Raw genomic sequence first — 26,098 nt, forward strand, 5'->3', positions numbered from 1 at the left:
TGCTGTGTGATCAGGTTGTTCAACAGTATCAGTCTTTTGACCTGCTGTGGCTGGTCCCATGAGAAGATCTCGACGATTTCTTCGCAGAACAGCACCCTCATCTGTCTGAATGGTGTATGATCTTGGTTGAACTTCACTCAGGACAGTTCCCTTCTGAGTCCATATGTTTGTTTTGTCTTTGAACCTTACTTGGTCACCAGTGTGGAGTTCAGGTAGGTTTTGTGTTCCTCTGTCATAGTAGTACTTTTGCTTTTCTTTCTGTTGTTCTTTGAACTTCCTCACTTTCTCCCCCTCTTTTGTTTTCAGGAGGTTCTCCGGGATGGGTAGGTTTGACCTTAGCCGACGTCCCATAAGGAGTTGGGCTGGTGACATACCACACTCGAGCGGCGTTGTGCGGTATACAAGCATGCTCTGGTAGAAGTCAGTTCCACTGTTTTTTGCCTTGTACATCAGCACGGTGGCATAATGGTTAGCACTGTTGCCTCACAGCACCAGGGACCCGGGTTCGAATCCGGCCTCGGGTGACTGTCTGTGTGGAGTTTGCACATTCTCCCCGTGTTTGCGCGGGTTTCCTCTGGGTGCTCCGGTTTCCTCCCACAGTCCAAAAGATGTGCGGGTTAGGTTGATTGGCTATGATAAATTGATCCTTAGTGTTAGGGGGATTAAATACGTGGGGTTACAGGGATAGGGTGGGATATGTGTCGGTGCGGGCTCAATGGGCCGAAATGGCCTCTATCTGCACTGTGGCGTTTCTGTGATTCTGTGATTCTGTGGACCGATTTTTCCACTAGTCCACTGGGCTGTGGAAAGTGAGGACTTGACGTTGTGTGGACAAAGTCCCACTCTTTGGCAAAGTGTCGGAAACTTGCATTGTAAAACTGGGGTCCGTTGTCTGTGAAGACCTCGCTTGCCACGCCATGTCTGGAGAATATGGCTTTCATACATGTTATCACAGCATCTGCAGTGGTGGTGTACAGTCTACAAACCTCTGGATGCAGGGAGTAATAGTCTGTGACTACAAGATAGTCCTTCCCTTGACATACGAATAGGTCAGCGCCTACCTTCTGGTAAGGTCTGTCTGGCGCTGGGTGTGGCTTTAGTGGTTCTACCGGATTGCTTGCTCGATATTTCAGGCATATTGTGCAGTTTGACACCTCATTTGTCACATCTTGGTTGATTCATGGCCAGTACATCACCTCTCGTGCTCTTTTCTTACACTTTTCGATTCCCAGATGTCCTCCATGGATCCGTTTTAGCATCTCTTTTCTCAGACTCTTTGGGATAACTATTTTACTTCCTTTATAGATGATGTCTTCGACCACTGATAGTTCCGCCCTGCAGTTCCAGTACTCTGCCATGTCAGGTGAGCAGTCTTGCTTCATGTTGGGCCATCCATCCAAGATGCTTTTCCTCAGTCGTCTCATTGTTTCATCTTTGTTTGTCTCAGTCTTTATGAGCTCCATTTTTGCATCTGCTATGGGTAGTGCACTTGTGATCATGTCCACGTAGGCGTTCACTTTTTCATCCATTTTGGTGTTTGCAGGCTCACTTGGGTCAACAGCTCTGGACAACGTGTCTGCTGTATACATCAGCTTACCCGGCGTGTACGCAACATTCAGTGTATAGCATTGCAGCCTGATCATCATTCTTTGTATTCTAAGCGGACATCCATTTAGTGGCTTTTGGAACAATGCAATCAAGGGCTTATGGTCAGTCTCTACACTGATTGCTTGTCCTGACACAAACTGGTGAAATCTTTCACAGGCGTATGTGATGCTGAGCAGCTCCTTTTCTATTTGAGCATATCGCGTCTCTGCATCTGTCATTGAGCGCGATGCATATGCAATAGGTTGCCAGTAGTCATATTTTTGCAGAAGAATGGCACCGAGCCCACTCTGTGATGCATCTGATGATATCTTGATGGGTCTCGCTGGGTCATAAAACCTCAGAACTGGTTCCTCTGTGAGCAGTTTCTTTAGATCGCTCCATGACTTCTCATGCTCATGATTCCATTCCCATTCTATGTTCTTTTCAGTTAGTCGTCTCAGTGGCGCCATCTTTTCTGAGAGGTTGGATATGAATTTACCCATGTAATTGATCATTCCATTAAACCTCTGCACGTCCTTTTTGCATTGTGGCTTTGGCATATTCTCAATGGCGGACACCTTTCTGGGATCTGGTCTGATGCCCTCACCGCTAAGGATATCTCCCACGAATGTCAGTTCTGTCACTCCGAGCTGGCATTTCTCTCTATTCAGCTTCAGGTTTGTTTTCCTTGTTGCTTCCAGCACTTTTTTCAGTCTCTCGTCATGCTCAGTTCTCGTGGTTCCCCATACTATGATGTCATCCATTGATGTATCAACTCCCTCCAGGTGCTCATAGATCATATGGATAGTTTTGTGATACACTTCAGGAGCTGAGGCAATGCCAAATGGTAACCTTAGGAATCTGTATCTGCCAAATGGACTGTTGAACGTGCACAGTCTTGAACTTGCTTCGTCCAGTTTCATCTGCCAAAATCCTGATGATGCATCTAACTTGCTGAAATACTTTGCATTTGCAAACTGTGACATGATTTCCTCACGTGTCGGAAGCTTGAAGTGCTCTCTCTTTATTGCTCTGTTTAGATCTCTTGGATCCAGGCAAATTCTGAGCTTTCCATTCTTTTTGTCCACAACGACGAGGGAACTCACCCACTCAGTTGGCTCATCTATCTTCTGAATCACGTTCAGGCTTTCCATCCTGTCCAACTCTGCCTTCAGTTGCTTTTGAAGAGCAAACGGAACTTTTCTGCATGGATGTATGACCGTTGGCATACTTTTATCTACTCTGATCGTGTGTTCTCCTGGAAGGCAGCCTAGACACTGAAATAGGTCGTTGTACTCTTTCATGAGTTCATCATAGACTGTCTCTCCTTTGCTTTCCACAACGAGGACTCTCTTTACCAGGTTCAGTCTCTCACAGGCTATTAAACCTAGTATGGCTTGCACATCCTTTGGCACCATGATTAATGCTAGCGTGTGCTCTCTGTCCTTGTGTGTCACTTTGACAATGCATTTTCCTTTCACTGGTATATCAGTACCTGAGTATCCTGTCACTTTCACTTTTATTCCATGTATCTTTGGTCTGGGTCTAATTTTCTTAAAATCAGTCTCTGATATCACATTAACTTGTGCTCCAGTATCCAATTTAAATGGAATGTGTATGTCATTCACTTTTAGTGTCAACATCCAGTCTCTTTTTTCTTTTTTGTTTTCAGACACAACATCCACATAGAACTCCTCTATCTCACTTTCATCTACTGCATGGACCTTGCTTTGTTGCGCTTGGTTCTTACAGCAACGGGCATAATGGTTGTTTTTGTTGCAACTATTGCATGTTTTATCATATGCTGGACACTTTTTTGGTGTATGCTGTGTACCGCATCGACTACATGACTTTCGATTGTCCCTTTCATTTTTGTTCGCTGGCCACGCCTCTTTTTTCACATTGGCGCTCTTTTTGTTAAACGGTTTGTGTCCGTTCTTTCTCACTGCATCCACGTTGCAGCTACTGTCACTGAACAGCTCCTTTGCCTGCGACTTCACAGTGTCTGTAGCCCTACACAGTGCTATGGCTTTTCCCAGGTCTAGATTTTGCTCTCTTAGCAGTCTTTCTCTTAGACCATTATCTGGAATACCACACACCAGTCTGTCTTTTATCAGTGAGTCTGTCAGTCCCCCAAATTCACACGTTTTGCTTCTGTTTCTCAGTTCAGTCACATACTGATCAATAGTCTCACCCGTTTTCTGTACACATGTGAAAAATCTGTGCCTCTCAAACGTCACGTTATGTTTAGGTATGCAGTAGGCCTCAAACTGTTCCATTATTTTATCCAGCTTCATTTTGTCTCCATCAGCAGCGAATGTGAAGTTATTATACACCTCCAGCGCTTCATCACCCACGACATGTAAAAACACTGACGCTTTCATTTTATCACTTTTCTCGTCAGCTCTGATTGCTGATAAATACAACTCCAAACGTTGTTTGAACCTTCTCCAATTTTCAGCCACATTACCTGTCAACTGAAGCTTCACCGGTGGGTGTAAACCTACCATTTTTTCACTTTGTTAGCTATTCTTCAAAGGTAAGTAACGATGTTCTCTTTTGGCTTGCTAATATGTGGAGAGCTGATTTAACTTCAGATTTTTCCTCTTCATCTCTTTCAATCACTTCTGACACCATGTATTGATTTCTTTGTGGGTTCAATGATGAGACATTTATGAAAGAGAATGTCTTTTAATCTAAAGTTTGTTCAACTCAGTTAACAGCATTACAGGAGACACCATCTTAGAGATCCCTCTAAAACGAAACCAAAACTAAACTCAACTGCCTCTCTCACATGCCCTCTGCTGGTCAGGCATAAATAATCAAACAGGCAAATATGCTGGTAAGGCATGATAATCAAACAGGCAAATACCATCACTATTTGCTGATATCATTACACTTTCCAGACTCCAAGGCCAGATGTGTTTTTTGCGGCCTAGAGGAGTCCATGGGCCGTGTATATATTCAGTGTGAGAGGTTGCAGCCCCTGTATAGTTACCTGAAGGAGCTGCTCCTCAACTCTTGGTTACACTTTAGCCCCACGCTCCTAATCTTTGCCCGCCCGGTGTGGAGAGGGGTGGGTAAGTCAGAGGATCTTCTCCTGGACCTACTCTTGGGCCTGGTGAAAACAGCAATTTGTAGGCCCAGGATGGGTGGGGCTCATGGGGGGGTCACTCTGGCTGCCTGCCTCTCTCCCGTGGTCTTGTCCCTGCCTGGGTGGCCCTGGAGAGGGAGCAGGCGGTGTCCACCGGTTCACTTGATACCTTCCTCGACCGGTGGGCACGGAAGGTATCAAGAGGCGATAATCGATCCTCACAATCACATTGTGATTTAATTATTAATTGTGTGTGTGTCACAAATACATTTCTTCTATTTTGATACAAAAGCTCTACTAGACATGTTAAACTACTAGTTATTTAATCAGGGCTGCAGCTGTTGAAAGGTTGACTGTACTGAGGTTTGTGGCCAGAGCTGGCAGACGTGTTGTTCTGAAGTCTGATGTCTCACACCTGAAGAGTCTGTTTATGTCGTGTTGTAATGAGCTTTTTCTGTTGCCTGCTGTCAGAAATAGAAATCAAAGGGAGATGATGCCCCACTCTGTTAATCAACTCTTTGACACATTTCCATGCATTTCCTTTCTTAATTTACAAAGATCACAACTCCATTAGTGAACAATGGATTGCCAGTCTGCCACTTTTTAGTGAGGTTTGAAAGGAAACATAGAAGATAGGAGCAGGAGTAGTCCATTCGGCCCCTCGAGCCTGCTCCGCCATTTAATGAGATCATGGCTGATCATCCAAATTCAGTACCCTGCCCCTGCTTTCTCCCCATATCCCTTGATCCCTTCAGCCTTAAGAAATATATCTAACTCCTTCTTGAATATATTTAATGAATTGGCCTCAACTGCCTTCTGTGGTAGAGAATTCCACAGGTTCACCACTCTCTGGGTGAAGAAATTCCTCCACATCCCTGTCCTAAATGGCTTACCCCTTATCCTTAGACTGTGACCCCTGGTTCTGGACTCCCCTGCCATCAGGAACATCCGTCCTGCATCTGGTCTGTCTAGTCCTGTTAGAATTTTATAAGCTTCAATGAGAGCCCCTCTCATTCTTCTAAACTCCAGCGAGCATAAGCTCAATTGACCCAATCTCTCCTCATACGTTATTCCTGCCATCCCAGGTATCAGTCTGGTGAATCTTTGCTGCACTCCCTCCATGGCAAGAACATCCTTCCTCAGATAAGGTGACCAAAACTGCACACAATACTGAAGGTGTGGTCTCACCAAGGCCCTGTACAACTGCAGCAAGACATCCTTACTCCTGTACTCGAATCCTCTCGCTATGAAGGCCAACATACCATTTGCCTTCTTAACCACCTGCTGCCCCTGCATGCTTACCTTCAGCGACTGGTGCACAAGGACACCCTTGTCTCGTTGGACTTCCCCTTTTCCCAATCTATTGCCGTTCAGATAATAACCTGCCTTCCTGTTTTTGCCACTGAAGTGGATAACCTCGCATTTATCCACATTATACTGCATTTGCCATGCATCTGTCCAATCATACTGGAGTTTCTCGGAATCCTCCTCACAGTGCACATGCCCACCCAGCTTTGTGTCGTCTGCAAACTTGGAGATATTACATCTAGTTCCCTCGTCTAGATCATTTATATATATTGTGAATAGCTGGGGTCCTAGCACCGATCCCTGCGGTACCCCACTAGTCACTGCCTGCCACTTGGAAAAAGACCCGTTTATTCCAACTCTTTGCTTCCTGTCTGCCAACCAGTTCTCTATCCAAGTCAGTAACATACCCCCAATCCCATGTGTTTTAACTTTGCACATGGAAAGGATTCGCTGTGAAGCTACACCTGCCCATCTGTCTGTGTGTCACTGTGTTTGGATTGTGTTAGACAACAGTCCTAATATCTCGTCTGCATCCATTACAATTTTTGAAATGTTAGATTGTACTTGGAAGAAATTGAGTTTGAATCTGACAATTCTGAAATTGGGAGCTGTTAATGATTTCTGTTTTTCACATAACTATATAGTGATGTGATCAGTCAAAGCAAATTAAAAGATGCTGCTATTTACTGAACACAACTGAATAATTCTACAAGGATGCTATCGCAGTCTTCCTCAGACACCCCCCAATTTAGTGTCATCAGCAAATTTTGAAATTGTACTTCTGATTCCCAAGTCCAAATCATTCATGTAAATGGTGAACAACAGTGGTCCCAGCACCGATCCCCGTGGAACACCACTTCCTACCTTCCGCCCGTCTGAGTAAATACCTTTAACTCATCCCGTTACTATAACTGGACTTGTCTCGCCTTTGTTTTCCCTAACTTTTCACCCTGTAGTAATTGGTTCTTACTTTACACCAAGGAAAGAGTCCGAGAGTGGGAGCAGTCATACAACAACAACTGTGAAACTGCTAACATGACGTCACAACCAGGGAAGGAGCTGATTGGTAAGTAGGACCTGGTGAGTATTTCTACAGTCCAGTCATTAAAGTGAAAGTAAGGCCTCTAGTTTAGAGTAAGTAGTGTTTAAAGGGAAGTAAGGTCCCAAGTGTATTTAATATTCTTTAATTTAAAGGAAGTAAAGGGAGTAAATTAAGGGTAGGACATGGCAGGGCAGCTCAGCACTGTGGAGTGCTCCTCCTGTGCTATGTGGGAAGTCAGGGACACTTTCGGTGTCCAGGGCGAACACATGTGCAGGAAGTGTCTCCAGCTACAACTGCTCGAAATCCGCATTTCGGAGATGGAGCTGCGGCTGGAGTCACTGTGGAGCATCCATGAAGCTGACATCTTCGTGGATAGCATGTTTAATGAGGTGGTCACACCGCAGGTAAAGAGTGCACAGGCAGACAGGAAATGAGGGACCGCCAGACAGAATAAAAGAACTAGGAGGGTAGTGCAGGAGTCCCCTGAGTCCATCTCCCTCTCCGACAGATTTTCCGTTTCAGATACTGATGGGGGAGATGGTTTCTCAGGGGAATGCAGCAAGAGCCAAGTCCGTGACACTACGAGTGGCTCAGCTGCACAAGAGGGGAGGAAAAAGAGTGGGAGAGCAATAGTGATAGGGGATTCTATCATAAGGGGAACAGATAGATGTTTCTGTGGTCGCAGATGTGACTCCAGGATGGTATGTTGCCTCCCTGGTGCCAGGGTCAAGGATGTCACTGAATGGCTGCAGGGCATTCTGAAGGGGGAGGGCAAACTGTCAGAGGTCGTGGTTCACATTGGTACCAATGACATGGGTAGAAAGAGGGATGAGGTCTTGCAACAAGAATTTAGGGAGCCAAGTAGCAGATTAAAAAGGACCTCAAAGGTTGTAATCTCTGGCTTACTCCTGGTGCCACGTGCTAGTGAGTATAGGAATAGGAGGATAGAGCAGATGAATGCATGGCTAAAGGGATGGTGCAGGAGGGAGGGCTTTAGTTTCCTGGATCACTGGGTCTGCTTCTGGGGAAGGTGGGACTTGTACAAGTCGGACAGGTTGCATCTGAACCAGAATGGGACAAATATCCTTGTGGGGAGGTTTGCTAGAACTGTTGGGGGGGTGGCTTAAACTAACTTGGCAGGGGGATGGGATACAGACTGGAGCTATAATAGGGGGTGATGCACAGCCAAATATAGAGGAAAAAGCAAGTCAGCCTGGAAGGCAGAGCAAATATGTAACAGCACAAGGGAGTAGGGCAAGGCTGGATGGCATTTATTATAATGCAAGGAGTCTTGCGAGTAAGGCAGATGAATTGAAGGTGTTGATGAACACATGGGAGTATGATATTGTTGCTATCACGGAGACATGGTTGAGGGAGGGGCAGGACTGGCAGCTCAATATTCCAGGGTATAGAATCTTCAGGCGAGACAGAGGGGGTGTAAAAGAGGAGGGGGTGTCGCAATATTAATCAAGGAGTCAATTACTGCAGTAAGGAGGGATGATATCTTAGCAGGTGCCTCTAATGAGGCCATATGGGTAGAACTTTAAAAAAAAAGGGGGCAAGCACTTTGTTGGGAGTGTACTATAGGCCCCCAAACATTCAGGGGGAGATAGAGGAACAGATATGTAGGCAAATCTCAGAGAAGTGTAGAAATAATAGGATAATAATAGTAGGGGATTTCAACTTCCCCAATATTAACTGCGATAGTCAGAGTGTGAAAGACTTAGAGGGTGCGGAATTCTTAAAGTGCATCCAGGAGAGTTTTTTGAGCTAGCATGTAGAAAGTCCTACAAGAGAGGGGGCGGTACTGGACCTAATTCTAGGGAATGTAGCCGGGCAAGTGGTAGAAGTGTCAGTAGGAGAGCATTTTGGTGACAGTGACCATAATTCGGTGAGATTTAAGGTAGTCATGGAAAAGGACAAAGATGAACCAGAAATAAAGGTACTAAATTGGGGAAAGGCCGATTTTAATATGATAAGGCAGGATCTAGCCAAAGTGAACTGGGATCAGCTACTTGTAGGAAAATCCACATCAGAGCAGCGGGAGTCTTTCAGAAAGGAAATAGAGAGAGTACACCAACATGTTCCTGTAAAGGTCAAGGGTGGGACCAACAAGCCCAGGGAACCCTGGATGTCAAGGGATATACAAGAATGGATTAGGAAAAAAGGGGATGCTTTTGGCAGATACAAAGGATTAAAAACAGTGGAAGCCCTAGAGGAGTATAGAAAGTGCAGGGGGTAATTAAAAAAGAAATTAGGAAAGCGAAGAGGGGACATGAAAAAACACTGGTGGGCAAAATAAAGGAAAATCCCAAGGTGTTTTATAAGTATATTAAGGGCAAGAGGATAACCAGGGAAAGAGTAGGACCCATTAGGGACCAAAGTGGCAATCTGTGTGTAGAGCCGGAAGATGTGGGTGAGGTTTTAAATGAATATTTTGCATCTGTGATCACTATGGAGAAGGACGATGTAGGCATAGAAATCAGGCAGGGGGATTGTGATATACTTTAACAAATTAGTATTGAGAGGGAGGAGGCAAGCGGTTTTAAAAGTGGATAAATCCCCAGGCCCAGATGAGATGTATCCTAGGCTGCTGTGTGAGGCAAGGGAGTAGATTGCAGGGGCTCAGACACAAATTTTCAGAACCCCTCTGGCCACAGGGGAGGTGCCACAGGACTGGAGGACAGCTAACGTAATACCATTATTCAAGAAGGGTAGTAGGGATAAACCAGGGAATTACAGGCCAGTGAGCCTAACATCAGTGGTAGGGAAATTATTGGAAATAATTCTGAGGGACAGAATTAGTCTCCACTTGGAGAGGCAAGGATTAATCAAGAATAGTCAGCATGGCTTTGTCAGGGGGAGATCATGTCTAACCAATTTGATTGAATTTTTCGAGGGGGTGACTAGGTGTGTGGATGAGGGTAGTGCAGTTGATGTAGTCTACATGGACTTCAGTAAGGCTTTTGACAAAGTCCCGTGTGGGAGACTGGTCAAGAAGGTAAGAGCCCATGGGATCCAGGGCAATTTTGCACATTGGATCCAAAATTGGCTTAGTGGCAAGAGGCAGAGGGTGATGGTCGAAGGTTGTTTTTGTGACTGGAAGCTTGTGTCCAGTGGTGTACTGCAGGAATCAGTGCTGGGACCTTTGCTGTTTGTAGTGTACATTAATGATTTAGATATGAATGTAGGAGGTATGATCAGTAAGTTCGCAGATGACACGAAAATTGGTGGCATGGTAAATAGAGGAGGGAAGCCTCAGGCTACAGGACGATATAGATGGGTTGGTTAGATGGGCAGAACAGTGGCAAATGGAATTTAACCCTGAAAAGTGTGAGGTGATGCATTTTGGGAGGACTAACAAGGCAAGGGAATACACAATGAATGGTAGGACCCTAGGAAGGACAGGGGATCAGAGGGACCTTGGTGTGCATGTGCATAGATCACTGAAGGCAGCAGGACAGGTAGATAAGGTGGTAGAATATAAGAGCAGGGAGGTTATGATGGAGCTGTACAAAACGCTAGTTAGGCCACAGCTGGAATACTGTGTGCAGTTCTGGTCGCCACACTATAGGAAGGATGTGATTGCATTGGAGCGGCTGCAGAGGAGATTCACCAGGATGTTACCTGGGCTGGAGTGTTTCAGCTATGAAGAGACTGGACAGGCTGGGGTTGTTTTCCTTAGAGCAAAGAAGGCTGAAGGGCACCTGATTGAGGTGTACAAATTTATGAGGTGCATAGATAGGGTAGATAGAAAGGAACTTTTCCCCTTAGTAGAGGGGTCAATAACCAGGGGGCATAGTTTCAAGGTAAGGGGCAGGAGGTTTAGAGGGGATTTGAGGAAAAAGTTTTTCACCCAGAGGGTGGTTGGAATCTGGAACTCACTGCCTGAAAGGGTGGTAGAGGCAGGAACCCTCACAACATTCAAGAAGCATTTAGATGAGCACTTGAAACACCATAGCATACAAGGCTACGGACCAAGTGCTGGAAAATGCGATTAGAATAGACAGGGTTTGATGGCCGGCACGGACACGATAGGCCGAAGGGCTTTTTCTGTGCTGTATAACTCTGTGACTCTATGTCTCCATTCCCGTGCCGAGGGGATTGCTGTACCAGACGGGAGGGGCAACATTTGGGGATTCTCGATTCTCCACCAATTCCCATTCCCCTTCTTTCTGGTGGATAATGGAGGTGCCACTGTGTGTAATGTGCAAGTCAGTAAGAATTGTCAGCGAGGATTAATCAGCACTTTCTAATTGGAGATGTTAATCAGTGGAACCTTTCAGACACTGAATTGTAGATTTTGTATCAAAGATTAATATACGATTGAAGTAAACATTCATAATTTTATTGTAATATAATTCAGGGACTCTCATCAGAAATTATGGGGAAGATCAGACAGCAGTTCTTGAACGAGCACTGCAGCCCCGACAGGTCAATCAGCTATATATCCAGAATATTAAACTCCAGCCCAGTTATAGGGGTTATTAACATCAGCAGAAACAAGTTCTGACTGTCAGAATGAACATGATTCAGTCCTGGATGTGATTAACAGCAGCAATAACAGCAGAATCCAACCTCTGCAGTCACTTGTGAAGTCGCTGATGTCTCAGCAGGTTGGATGACTGATTGAATCCCTTCTCACACACTGAGCAGGTGAACGGCCTCTCCCCAGTGTGAACTCGCTGGTGTGTCAGCAGGTTGGATGACTGAGTGAATCCCTTCCCACACACAGAGCAGGTGAATGGCATCTCCCCAGTGTGAATGCGCTGGTGTGTCAGCAGGTGGAATGACCGAATGAATCCTTTCCCACACACGGAGCAGGTGAACGGCCTCTCCCCAGTGTGAATGCGCTGGTGTTTCAGAAGGTCAGAGGAATTAGTGAATCCCTTCCCACACACGGAGCAGGTGAACGGCCTCTCTGCAGTGTGAATGTGCTGGTGTATCAGCAGGGCGGGTGAATGAGTGAATCCCTTCTCACACACGGAGCAGGTGACCGGCCTCTCTACAGTGTGAATGTGCTGATGTATCAGCAGGGCGGATGAATTAGTGAATCCCTTCCCACACACAGGGCAGGTGAACGGTCTCTCCCCAGTGTGAATGCACTGGTGCTCAATGAGGTGAGATGACTGCCTGAACCTTTTCCCACAGTGAGAGCAACTGAACGGTCTCTCCTCTGTGTGAACTCGCTGGTGTGTCAGAAGCTGGGATGACTGACTGAATCCCTTCCCACACTCGGAGCAGGTGAACGGCCTCTCCCCGGTGTGAACTCGCTGGTGTGCCAGCAGGTTGGATGATTGAGTGAATCCCTTCCCACACTCGAAGCAGGAGAACGGCCTCTCCCCGGTGTGGCTGCGTCGATGAGTTTCCAGCCGGGACATGTAATTGAATCCCTTCCCACAGTCCCCACATTTCCACGGTTTCTCCGTGGTGCGGGTGTCCTTGTGTCTCTCCAGGTTGGACGATCGGTTGAAGCCTCGTCCATACACAGAACACGCGTATGGTTTCCCCGCTGTGAACAGTGCGATGTTTTTTCAGGCTGTGTAACTGGTTAAAGCTCTTTCCACAGTCAGTGCACTGGAACACTCTCACTCGGGTGTGTGTGTCTCGGTGCTTTTCCAGTCACACTGATGTTTGAAATCTTTTCCCACACACAGGACAAACATTTCTTCTTCCACATTCAAAGGCTGGTGATATTCCCTGTAAAAGCAGTTTACAAAAGACATCACTGTAAGTTCAGGATAAAAATACAGAAGATAATTCCAGTTTCTATGGAACATTCTCTCCTCTCTTATTACATAGAATTACATAGATTGTACAGCACAGAAACAGGCCATTCGGCCCAACTGGTCCATGCAGTGTTTATGCTCCACACGAGCCTCCTCCCATCTCTCTTCATCTCACCCTATCAGCATCTCCTTCTATTCCTTTCTCCCATGTGTTTATCCAGCTTCCCCTTAACTGTATCCCTGCTCTTCACCTCAACTACTCCCTGTGGCAGCAAGTTCCACATTCTCAGCACTCTCTGGGTGGAGGAGTTTAATCTAAATAGGACTTTCCTGGGCAGCCAGAGCACTGCTGCCTCTTTTGTGCATTCCCTGGCGAGGCGAAACAGTTGATATTTTCTGATCAAAAAGAGCTGAGCTCGGCAGCATTAGTCCTGTTTTGCATCCTTTGGAGACCAGGTGTACGAGCAGAGTGAGCACAGCCTTCACAGCAACTGGAATAAAATTGTTACAGTTGTGAAGGAACTTTGAGTAAGTGCACTGGACCACAAAGTATGTGTCGATTATTGTCTTATTACGCTACTGTAAATGTTTTAAAAGCTCTATATAAATGTAAATTGTTATTGGTGTACAGAGTACTCTGTTGAAATTTAGTGAAATGATCGATAACCAAGGAAGATCATTTCTTTGTTTGGTTCTGTTAGTTTTCATAGAATCATTGAAAAGTGCAGCACGAAGGAGGCCATTTGGCCCATCGTGCCTGTGCTGGCTCTTAGAATGAGCACTCGTGCTTAGTCCCACATCCCTGCTTGTTGTCCGTAACCCTGTAAGATCCTCATCCTCAAGTACCCGCCCAACTCCCTTTTAAAATCATTGATGGAATCAGCTCATGACCTTTCCAGATAGAGCGTTCCAGATCCCGACAGCTCTCTGAGTTTTATTCAATTGTTACCACAGTTGTCTTCTGTGAAGGTTTAATAATAAATGCATTTTGCTATGAAAGCAATTAAAAGATTCCTAGTATATAAATAGACAGATGCATCAAAATATTAAAATTGTGGGGGGGGAGGGCAGTGCCCGCCAGGGCCCAATAAACAATGGAATTCTTGTTTCCCAACCCAATGCTCAGAAGATGAAGTCCCAGAGCTGCCTCTGGCTCGGTTCCACCTGCCCTATTCTGACAAGCGAAGGTGTCGGTCAGTGCACTGTGATTGACCTGTGGGCAGAAGATGGCAAATCTAGAAATATGACCAAAATAACACATTTTAACCCCAAAGCTGTAAATCCCCGTCCCACACATTCTTCCTCCTCCCTGTGCTGAAATCCAAACCCATCGCACCATCTGCAACATTTCTTTCCTCCACTCCCAGATTTCCCCCTCCCTCTACTCTGGTTGGGTTCAGTTCTCCACCCGCAGTGTGCAGAGTGAGAATAAAATCAATGAGTCAATGATTGTCTCTGCTGGTCACTGGGACCCTGAAGCCCCGCCCACTCACTGTTCCTGGCCAAGATGGCCGCGCATGCGCTGTGATCCCGCTCTGTCCAAGATGGCGGCCAGTGACTCCGCTGAGCCGGGCGGCCGGGCCTGTCACCGCGGGGCAAACACGGGGCCTGTGGGCTCTTATTCGGGGCCTGAGGCCTACACCGGGTGTTTATGCAGCTTTCCAGCCCAGCCGCGGGTCCAATTCTACCCCGAGCCCACAATCTCCTACCGCCTCCTGAAACCATGTCTTCCTCATCAGCCCAAAGCCTCCACTGGCACTGCGCATGCTCAGAGCACCGCCCAGTCTTGCGCCTGCGCACTGAGCTCCTGTGGTCGTTAATGGGGCACAGTCTGCCGCGCGGGGGATTCTGGGTAAACGCCCCACTATGGAAAGCCCCAATTGTAAATATTTGTTTACCATAAACTGCACTCAGAAATTGGAGGTATATTGTCGCAATTTGAAGATGACGCCAAATTGAGTGATATATAGCTAATAATTTTGACTGCACAGAAATACAGGAATACATAAACAGGCTTGCAGACTGTGCAGATAAATGGGAAATGAAATTCAATATAGTGAAATGTGAGGTGGTTCATTTTGGTGGGAGGAATAAGGAGGCCACCTATTCCTAAGAAGGTAAGAAACTAAATGGAGTGAAGTAGCAAAGAAATCTGGAAAAACACACACATAAATTGCTAAAAGTAGTAACGCAAGTTGATAAAGCCATAAAGCGTGGAAAGAAAATACTGTGGTTCATTTCTAGAGGAATATAATAACAATGCAGGGAGTTAATGTTAGATTTATATAGAACCTTGGTTAGACCACACTTGAAGTACTGTGGGCCGTTCTGGTCTCCATATAACAGGATATTGAAGCACTGAAGAAAGTGCAGAATAGATTTACAAAGGTGTCACCAGAGAGGATGCGACTAGCAAACAAGATTGAGCAAGCTGAGGCTCTCTTTGGTAAAGAGAAGACTAAGAGGAGACCTGTTAGAGGTCTTTAAAATTATGCCAGGGTTCGAAACCATGGAGAAGGAGAAACTTTCCATTTAACGGTAAGTCTGATAGTAGCTGCATTGTGGTCATTGTCAGTATTTGAAGAAAACCCTTTAAAACGTGAAGTGTTTGGAAAAAGTAAAAATAAACTCCATTGAAGGCAAACACAATCAGCAGAATTTTTACCTGACCCTTCACCCTTTGATTAATTTGATATATACCCAGAATATTAAGCTGCAGCCCAGTTATAGGGGTTATTATTATCAGCAGAAACATACCTCAACTGTCAGAATGAACACGGTTCAGTCCGAGATTTGACTAAGAGCAGCAATAACAGCAGCTGCCATCCCCTGCCATCACATGTGAACTCGCGGGTGTGTCAGCAGGTTGGATGAACGAGTAATTTATTTCCCACACACGGAGCAGGTGAATGGCCTCTCCCCTGTGTGAGTGCTTTGGTGTGTCTGCAGATTGTTTTTGCTTTTGAAGCTCTTCTCATAGTCCAGACATTTAAAAGGTCTATCACCAGTGTGAACCGGCTGGTCTATCAATGTGCAAACATTGGTGCATGACTGAGTGAATCGCTTCCCACACACTGTCTCTTTAAAAAACGACCTCACTCCCACAGGCAAGCAGAGGCACTCTACCTTTACCCAAAAAAAACACACAACATAGAAAAGGATTAATTCTCCACCCCACTAAAATGGTGAACTCTCTGTCCTCTGCCTCCTACACTGTTCCAATGAAGCTCAACTTCATCTTTCTATTAGGCACTCTACAGCCTTCCAGACTCAACATTGAGTTCAACAATTTCAGATCATAACCTCTGCCCCCATTTTTTCTGATGGCAGTTGTTGCTGATGATTCTGATATTCCCATTTACACCTCCTCTAGACCCATCGTTTGTTTCTTCACTTGTCCCTTTACCATCTCCTTTTGCCTTGCACCAACATCCCTTTTGTCATTTAATCTCTCCTGTCTTTCATCCTATCGCAGACCTTCTGTTTTGTTCTTTCCTCCCCTCCCCCTTTCCCCGTCTCTGTAATTTCATAAAACCTGTTACATCTCTAACTTTTTGCAGTTCTGACGAAAGTTAATTGACCTGAAACGTTAATAGAATCATAGAAATCATAGAAATTTACGGCACAGAAGGGGGCCATTCGGCCCATTGTGTCTGTGTCGGCCGAAAAAGAGCTACCCAGCCTAATCTGGCAGTGAGTTCCAGACCCCCATCACCCTCTGGGTGAAAAAAATTCTCCTCAACTCCCCTCCCCTCTAATCCTTCTACCAATTACTTTAAATCTATGCCCCCTGTTTATTGACCTCTCTGCTAAGAGGAATACGCCCTTCCTATCCACTGTATCTAGGGCCCTCATAATTTTGTACACCTCAATTAAATCTCCTCTCAGCCTCCTCTGTTCTAAAGAAAACATCCCCAGCTTATCCAATCTTTCCTCAAAGCTAAAATTCTCCTGTCCTGGCAACATCCTCGTAAATCTCCGATGTACCCTCTCGAGTGCAATCACATCCCATAATCTGGTGATCAGAACTGCACGCAGTATTCTAGCTGTGTCCTAACTAGTGTTGTATACAGTTTTAGCATAACCTCGCTGCACTTTTGGGACATACAATGACAGGATGGGAACCTTCCTCCACAAAGCAATGCAAATAATTTAATCATTGATGCTGCACCACATTTTGTGTATAATGTCACACTTGCTTATTTAATGGGAACAGGTGCATAAAGCAGTTCAATGATCATGTTAACACCAAAAGTTAAAAACACTAAATACAGCCCTTCATGTTCCCTGACACAACATAAGCAGCCTTGTAAAGTGGCTGGAAACGAAACCCAAGGTTATGATGATTTCAAACAGCAAGCTGTGAGAGTGACTGGCAATGATGTGATGACATGGGAATTTTGGCTACAGATATCGTGGCCCTGTGGGAGACTAATAACCAAATGTAATGTTGCTAGAAGGAGGAGGGAACACCCACAGGACCACTGACTACTGGCGACCGAACAAGGCAAATTCTATTTTTACTACATGGGATTCTGGGAATGTTACCAGAATTTTTGAGGCTGAATTCATCAATCCATCCATTTTTTCCTGTGAAAACCATAAAATCGTTTGCTATAATGTTCTTATATTTAGACAGATGGTACACATTGGCTATTAGCAGCTTTAAGAAGATGCCTGACTTATTGGCATTTAAAGCAAACAGTAGTTTATCTTTTTCAATTCCTGGTGGAATATTCTAATTTTTGTTTGTACAAGATCACAGGATAGGTTTGGATGAAGATGGCCCTTCAGCCCATTTAATCTCCTTCTAGAATACCAACCTTACCATTTTTCCATTACAGCATCTGTTTCTTAATTACTCCAGTGTCCTGGCATAAACCACCCTGCTGGCAACCCATTTCAGCTGTTGATCACCCTCTGAGTAAAGAAAGATTTCCTGCCATCTATCCTAAATTTGATCTTCACACCCATGAACCCTGTGCCCTCATGTCCTGCTGCCCAGACATATCTGAAAGTATTGTTCCAGATTTACTTTCTCTATCCAGGCAAGTGACAAAGTCAACATGGATTTACAAAAGGTAAATCGTGCTTGACTAATCTACTGGAATTTTTTGAGGATGTAACTGGTAGAATAGATAAGGGAGAACCAGTGGATGTGGTGTATTTGGACTTTCAGAAGGCATTCAATAAGGTCCCTCATAAGAGATTAGTGTGTAATGTTAAGGCACATGGGATTGGGGGCAAGGTACTGACTTGGATAGAGAACTGGTTGGCAGACAGGAAGCAAAGAGTTGGAATAAACGGGTCTTTTTCCGAGTGGCAGGCAGTGACTAGTGGGGTACCGCAGGGATCGGTCCTAGGACCCCAGCTATTCACAATATATATTAATGATCTAGATGAGGGAACTAGATGTAATATCTCCAAGTTTGCAGACAACACAAAGCTGGGTGGGCGTGTGTGCTGTGAGGAGGATGCCAAGAAACTCCAGTATGATTTGGACAGGTTGGGTGATTGGGCAAATGCATGGCAGATGCAATATAATTTGGATAAGTGCGAGGTTATCCACTTCAGTGGCAAAAACAGGAAGGCAAATTATTATCTGATGGGCAATAGATTGGGAGAAGGGGAAGTGAAACGAGACCTGGGTGTCCTTGTGCACCAGTCGCTGAAGGTAAGCATGCAGGTGCAGTAGGCGGTTAAGAAGGCAAATGGAATGTTGGCCTTCGTAGCGAGAGGGTTCGAGTACATGAACAAGGATGTCTTGCTGCAGTTGTACAGGGCCTTGGTGAGACCACACCTTCAGTATTGTGTGCAGTTTTGGTCGCCTTATCTGAGGAAGGATATTCTTGCCATGGAGGGAATGCAGCGAAGATTCACCAGACTGATACCTGGGATGGCAGGAATGACGTACGAGGAGAGATTGGGTTGATTGGGCTTATGCTCGCTGGAGTTTAGAAGAATGAGAGGGGATCTCATTGAAACCTATAAAATTCTAACAGGACTAGACAGACTAGATGCAGGAAGGATGTTCCCGATGTCAGGGGAATCCAGAACCAAGGGTCACAGTCTAAGGATAAGGGGTAGGCCATTTAGGACAGAAATGAGGAGGAATTTCTTCACCCAGAGAGTGGTGAACCTGTGGAATTCTCTACCACAGAAGGCAGTAGAGGCCAATTCATTAAATATATTCAAGAAGGAATTAGATATATTTCTTAAGGCTAAAGGAATCAAGGGATATGGGGAGAAGGCAGGGACCGGGTACTGAGTTTGGATGATCAGCCATGATCTCATTGAATGGTGGAGCAGGCTCGAGGTGCCAAATGGCCGACTCCTGCTCCTATCTTCTATGTTTCTATGTTATATACCTCTATTAATGTTGCTTCTAAGACTTGTTGAAGAAGAGGACTTGCTGATCAAGTTGTACATCATGGCCTAGAAATTCAGTAGGCTTAGCGCCCCATTTGGGGCGCTGGAGGGCCTAGCGCCGGAGTTATGGCCAGTTGGCAAATTCAGTGGGGCCCTTCCGTCGGCGTTACACCGGTTGCGCTGCGCCGGCACCGATGACGTCATCGGTGTGCGCAGCGTCCCGGTTGCCGTGGTGACGGGCCCCAGCGCCGAAATTGAGTTGCGGCCGCCTCGCCCGTGGCAGCTGCAACTAAGACTTTGGCAACCGAGTCTTGCAGGAGTTAGCGCCGGCGCATTAAGGTCGCGCGGCGGCTGGCCGCTTTCCCGCCAGCCGCCTGCCCGCACCTCCCTCCCCGGACTCCTCCACCCCCCCCCCGGCGGAACAGATGCGTCTGGCCTGCAAGCCCGGCACTTGTCCGAGGTGCCGGGCTCATTTTTCTGAACATTTGAACGGCCAGCGGGCGGGTGCAGGCAGCTCCTCCTTAACTGAAGGAGGAGGCCTGCACTTCCCCAGCCTGCCGCACCGCATCGGGTGCCGCAGCGCCGGAATTGCGCCGCAATGCGGCACTCAGCGCCCATTTCGAGGCGCTGACACCCTCTAGTAGCGCCGGCAGCCGTTTGGGCGCGGCGCTACTGAATTTTTGGCGCGCGCAGGGGGACTTAGCGCCGGCGCTAAATTTCCGGCGCTAAAGCCCTGGCGAACCCACAACCGAATTTCTAGGCCCATAACTCTTCCCTCTAACACCATGGATCAGGGCTTGTTGCTTTCTTCTGGATTGCCAGTAAGACCTGGATGGCTCCCATAATATCACGGTGACCAGGACTATATGCAGCATACCAAGTGTAATGTGCCCAGGGCAGCTTCGACATTAGCTCTAGGTATTTGAACTGAACTGATTTGACAATATGATCCAGCATGCTATTTCATTTGTTTATTAATGGGCCACATCTTTTAGGAATGATTAGTGGTGACTCATCTAACACCCTAAGGTTTGTCTCTACTTCCTGCTTGACAAGTTCTATCCCACCCATTTCCATTTTTCCATAATAAGCAGTATCTTGCCTTTTTCTATATTGAGTTTCATCTGCCAATGGTCATTCTCTGAAAGCTCCCTTTATAAGATCCTAGTTGCCTCTTCTGAATTCACATTCTTTCCTAGCTTGGTGTCATCTCCAAATGTAACTGTTTTATATTATGATTATGATTCTAGGTCACCTTTGTAGACCAAGACCAGGAGGGATTCCCAGCATGGACCCCTGGGGTAACCCACTCAGTATCCTCCCTTTGCAACCCAGCTTCACCTCGACAGTAATTAATCAATATGCATGTTTCACCTTGAAACCTACGGACCTTAGTTTGTAAAGAAGTCTCTCATGCTATGCTTTGTCAAAGGCCTTTTTGATGTCCAGGTAAACTACACCATTTAATTTGGGATACGCCCCATTTAATTCGGGATGTCATCTCTTTCAAAAAAGCCTAAGAAGTTGGTTAGGGAAGATCTATCTATTAACGCTGATTCTCTCTCCACAGATGTGGAGATGCCGGTGTTGGTCTGACTGACCTGACTGTTTGGACACCATTCACACCTTTGATTTCTGTGATTATCTCTCTGCCGAGGTGTGATAAAGGGCAGTTAGAAAGATTACCTGTAATCATCTGGCAGTGTTCTCTGACTATATATGCTGTGCCTATATGCATCTCTTCACTTTACCTGATGAAGGAGCAGCGCTCCAAAAGCTTGTTATTTCAAATAAAGCTGTTGGACTATAACCTGGTGTTGTGTGACTTCTCACATCTCTCCATAGATGCTGCCTGACCTGCTGAGTATTTCCTGTTTTTATTTATAATGGAGAAAGGTGAAGCTGTGTCTGTGCCTTTAACGGCAGCTGCCCAGACACAGGATGCTGTCCCTTTAAGAATGAGTGACGGGGACAATCCAGATTCCTCTTTCAGGTTTTCTGGGAAGGATGTCAGAAGCCCAGTGTGCAGGCGCGGGACAGGCTCTGCGTGTTCGCCGGGCGGAGCTGCAGGTCGGCAGGAGTGGGGTCGGGTGATTAATAAACTGCGGGTAGACCGCGCCGCAGGGTTTATAAAGTTGGAGAATGGCCTCAGGCCAGAATGAGATCCAGCGGCCCGGTCAGTGTTCCACCGGACGGCAGCGGCGAGGCTTTTTCTTGGTGATAGGGCCGGGTTACGTGCTGCCATCTTCGTAGAGGAAAGACAGACCAGTTCCACCTCCAGCACGGCGCATGCGCGGCCATCTTTGTACAGGAAAAAAAGTGGGCGGGGCTTCAGGGTCCCAGTGACCAGGAGGGACAATCATTGACTCATTGATTTTATTCTCACTCTGCACACAGCGGGTGTAGAACTGAACCCAACCAGAGTAGAGAGAGGGGGAAAACTGGGAGTGGAGGAAAGAAATGTTGGAGATGGTGCGATGGGTTTGGATTTCAGCACAGGGAGGAGGGAGAGTGTGTGGGATGGGGATTTACAGCATTGGGGGAACAAGAGAGGAAAGAATGTTCCATAGAAACTAGAATTGTCTGTTCTGAATTTCTATCCTGTACTTACAGTGATGACTTTTGTAAACTCCTTTTACAGAGTTTTAGAAGGGGAGGATTTGCAAACGGGAAACTTGAACCAAACATCACCCCAATATCTGACAGAGACATTCCATTCATCAGGACCTGAATATCATCGACCTTTGAATGTGGAAGGAGGAATTTCTGTCTGTTCTATCTTGGAAAAGATTTCAAACATCAGTGTGACTGGAAAAGCACCGAGACACCCACACCCGAGTGAGAGTGTTCTAGTGCACTGACTGTGGAAAGAGCTTTAACCAGTTACACAGCCTGAAAAAACATCACACCATTCACAGCGGGGAGAAACCGTACACGTGTTCTGTGTGTGGACAAGGCTTTAACCGATCGTCCAACCTGGAGAGACACAAGGACACCTGCACAACGGAGAAACTGTGGAAATGTGGGGACTGTAGGAAGGGATTCAATTATCCGTCCCAACTGGAAACTCATCGACGCAGTCACACTGGGGAGAGGCCATTCACCTGCTCCGTGTGTGGGAAGGGATTCATTAAATCATTTCACCATCTGAGACACCAGCGAGTTCACACTGGGGAGAGGCCATTCACCTGCTCCGTGTGTGGGAAGGGATTCACTCAGTCATCCAACCTGCTGACACAACAGCGAGTTCATGATCGACTGCAGGGGTTGGATTCTGCTGTTATTGCTGCTGTTAATCACATCCAGGACTGAACCATGTTCATTCTGGCAGTTCGGGTTTGTTTCTGCTGATGTTAATAACCCCTACAACTGGGCTGGAGTTTAATATTTTGATATGTCAAATAAATCACCTTTGTATCAAACACACAGTGTGTCGAGTCCTTGATTTCTCCAAGGTAAGAGGAGACTAATTGATGTCCTGTTACTGACTGCTCCATTTTGGGCCTTTTCTCCTTTCTAACTCTAGATTATTTCAGTTCTCATACCTTCGGTTACTCTCATGGACAAGTCCCAGCTCGTCATACATTCCAGAGTGCCTCTCCCAGCCTTGGTATCCAGGGAAGGTATCGGTAACACGCCCGGGATCACTAAACACAAAACCAAGTCTGTGAATCACTTTCAGCGACTGGACTTAGCGTGTGACCCACAGCATCTCTCACCTTCGATGTGTGAATAGAGCATCACACCTCAGAACCTGGTTTTAAATTTAATTCCACTCAGAAAATATATATTTCACAAGTAAACACGTCTCATCAAATAATGGACAAAAAGCTAGAGGGGAGATGAGACATTTTTCACTCAGTGAGTTGTGGTGATCTGAAATGCACTGTCTGAAAGGGGGTGGACGCAGATTCAGCAGTAATTTTCAAAAGGGAATTGGATCTACTTAAAGGAAAAGTTTGCATGGCTGTGCAGAAAGGGCCGGGGAGTGGGATTAATTGGCAGCTCTTTCAAAGATGATCATGGCCCTATAAGGCAGCTCAATATTCACAGGAGAAAGGCTGATATCGAACTCCCTGAGAACAGAGAAAGATCCCAACTCTCTGGGAACTCTCTGAATTCTTTGTAAATACCTTTCAAATGCTGACAGATTCCTCCTTTTGAAATTCCACTGCCGTGCGCCGGGGGTGCAGGCAGTGCTGGGCACAGAGGGAGCAGCAAACCGGGTTCAGAGTGGGCTCGCTGGGTGTACCTTACCCGGGGTTTTCAGATGAGCAGTAAACCGGGTTCAGAGTGGGCTTGCTGGGTGTACCTTACCTGGGGTTTTCTGATGAGCAAACCGGGTTCAGAGTGGGCTCGCTGGGTGCACCTTACCCGGGGTTTTCCGATGAGCAGCAAACCGGGTTCAGAGTGGGCTCGCTGGGTGTACCTTACCCGGGGTTTTCCGATGAGCAAACCGGGTTCAGAGTGGGCTCGCTGGGTGTACCTTACCCGGGGTTTTCCGATGAGCAGCAAACCGGGTTCAGAGTGGGCTCGCTGGGTGTACCTTACCCGGGGTTTTCCGATGAGCAGCAAACCGGGTTCAGAGTGGGCTCGCTGGGTGTACCTTACCCGGGGTTTTCCGATGAGCAGCAAACCGGGTTCAGAGTGGGCTCGCTGGGTGCACCTTACCCGGGGTTTTGCGATGAGCAGCAAACCGGGTTCAGAGTGGGCTCGCTGGGTGTACCTTACCTGGGGTTTTCCGATAAGCAGTAAACCGGGTTCAGAGTGGGCTCGCTGGGTGTACCTTACCCGGGGTTTTCCGATGAGCAGTAAACCAGGTTCAGAGTGGGGTCGCTGGGTGTACCTTACCCGGGGTTTTCCGATGAGCAAACCGGGTTCAGAGTGGGCTCGCTGGGTGTACCTTACCCGGGGTTTTCCGATGAGCAGCAAACCGGGTGCAGAGTGGGCTCGCTGGGTGTACCTTACCCGGGGTTTTCCGATGAGCAGCAAACCGGGTTCAGAGTGGGCTCGCTGGGTGTACCTTACCCGGGGTTTTCCGATGAGCAGCAAACCGAGTTCAGAGTGGGCTCGCTGGGTGTACCTTACCCGGGGTTTTCCGATGAGCAAACCGGGTACAGCGTGGGCTCGCTGGGTGTACCTTACCCGGGGTTTTCCGATGAGCAGTAAACCGGGTTCAGAGTGGGCTCGCTGGGTGTACCTAACCCGGGGTTTTCCGATGAGCAAACCGGGTTCAGAGTGGGCTCGCTGGGTGTACCTTACCCGGGGTTTTCCGATGAGTAAACCGGGTTCAGAGTGGGCTCGCTGAGTGTACCTTACCCGGGGTTTTCCGATGAGCAGCAAATCGGGTTCAGAGTGGGCTCGCTGGGTGTAACTTACCGGGGTTTTCCGATGAGCAGCAAACCGGGTTCAGAGTGGGCTCGCTGGGTGTACCTTACCTGGGGTTTTCCGATGAGCAGTAAACCGGGTTCAGAGTGGGCTCGCTGGGTGTACCTTACCCGGGGTTTTCCGATGAGCAGTAAACCGGGTTCAGAGTGGGCTCGCTGAGTGTACCTTACCCGAGGTTTTCCGATGAGCAAACCGGGTTCAGAGTGGGCTCGCGGTGTGTACCTTACCCGGGGTTTTCCGATGAGCAGTAAACCGGGTTCAGAGTGGGCTCGCTGGGTGCACCTTACCTGGGGTTTTCTGATGAGCAGCAAACCGGGTTCAGAGTGGGCTCGCTGGGTGTACCTTACCCGGGGTTTTCCGATGAGCAGCAAACCGGGTTCAGAGTGGGCTCGCTGGGTGTACCTTACCCGGGGTTTTCCGATGAGCAGTAAACCGGGTTCAGAGTGGGCTCGCTGGGTGTACCTTACCCGGGGTTTTCCGATGAGCAAACTGGGTTCAGAGTGGGCTCGCTGGGTGTACCTTACCCGGGGTTTTCCGATGAGCAATAAACCAGGTTCAGAGTGGGCTCGCTGGGTGTACCTTACCCGGGGTTTTCCGATGAGCAGTAAACCGGGTTCAGAGTGGGCTCGCTGGGTCTACCTTACGCGGGGTTTTCCGATGAGCAGCAAACCGGGTTCAGAGTGGGCTCGCTGGGTGTACCTTACCCGGGGTTTTCTGATGAGCAGTAAACCGGGTTCAGAGTGGGCTCGCTGGGTGTACCTTACCCGGGGTTTTCCGATGAGCAGCAAACCGGGTTCAGAGTGGGCTCGCTGGGTGTACCATACCCGGGGTTTTCCGATGAGCAGTAAACCGGGTTCAGAGTGGGCTCGCAGGGTGTACCTTACCCGGGGTTTTCCGATGAGCAGTAAACCGGGTTCAGAGTGGGCTCGCTGGGTGCACCTTACCCGAGGTTTTCCGATGAGCAGTAAACCGGGTTCAGAGTGGGCTCGCTGGGTGTACCTTACCCGGTGTTTTCCGATGAGCAGCAAACCGGGTTCAGAGTGGGCTCGCTGGGTGTACCTTACCCGGGGTTTTCCGATGAGCAGTAAACCGGGTTCAGGTTGGGCTCGCTGGGTGTACCATACCCGGGGTTTTCCGATGAGTAAACCGGGTTCAGAGTGGGCTCGCTGGGTGTACCTTACCCGGAGTTTTCCGATGAGCAGCAAACCGGGTTCAGAGTGGGCTCGCTGGGTGTACCTTACCCGGGGTTTTCCGATGAGCAGTAAACTGGGTTCAGGGTGGGCTCGCTGGGTGTACCTTACCCGGGGTTTTCCGATGAGCAAACCGGGTTCAGAGTGGGCTCGCTGGGTGCACCTTACCCGGGGTTTTCCGATGAGCAGCAAACCGGGTTCAGAGTGGGCTCGCTGGGTGTACCTTACCCGGGGTTTTCCGATGAGCAGTAAACCGGGTTCAGGGTGGGCTCGCTGGGTGTACCTTACCCGGGGTTTTCCGATGAGCAAACCGGGTTCAGAGTGGGCTCGCTGGGTGTACCTTACCCGGGGTTTTCCGATGAGCAGCAAACCGGGTTCAGAGTGGGCTCGC

General features: G+C 47.4%; 1 protein-coding gene across 1 annotated transcript in view; it reads right to left on the bottom strand.

Annotated features, from left to right (window-relative positions):
* LOC147119319 (uncharacterized) overlaps positions 1 to 14,532 on the bottom strand; it is a 63,627-nt gene extending 49,095 nt beyond the window's left edge. The window contains exons 1-2 of the mRNA XM_085984967.1: positions 14,470 to 14,532; positions 11,697 to 12,731 (exon numbers count right to left, since the gene is read on the bottom strand). Coding sequence (XP_085841093.1) covers positions 11,697 to 12,412 — 716 coding nt within the window. The 5' untranslated portion in view covers positions 12,413 to 12,731; positions 14,470 to 14,532. The remainder of the gene's footprint in view (positions 1 to 11,696; positions 12,732 to 14,469) is intronic.
* Between the last annotated feature and the right edge of the window lie 11,566 nt (positions 14,533 to 26,098).

The sequence above is a fragment of the Somniosus microcephalus genome, chromosome 4 (genome assembly GCF_052327205.1).
Source record: "Somniosus microcephalus isolate GS21.2 chromosome 4, FLI_Smic_1.0, whole genome shotgun sequence".
NCBI classification, from domain to species: domain Eukaryota; kingdom Metazoa; phylum Chordata; class Chondrichthyes; order Squaliformes; family Somniosidae; genus Somniosus; species Somniosus microcephalus.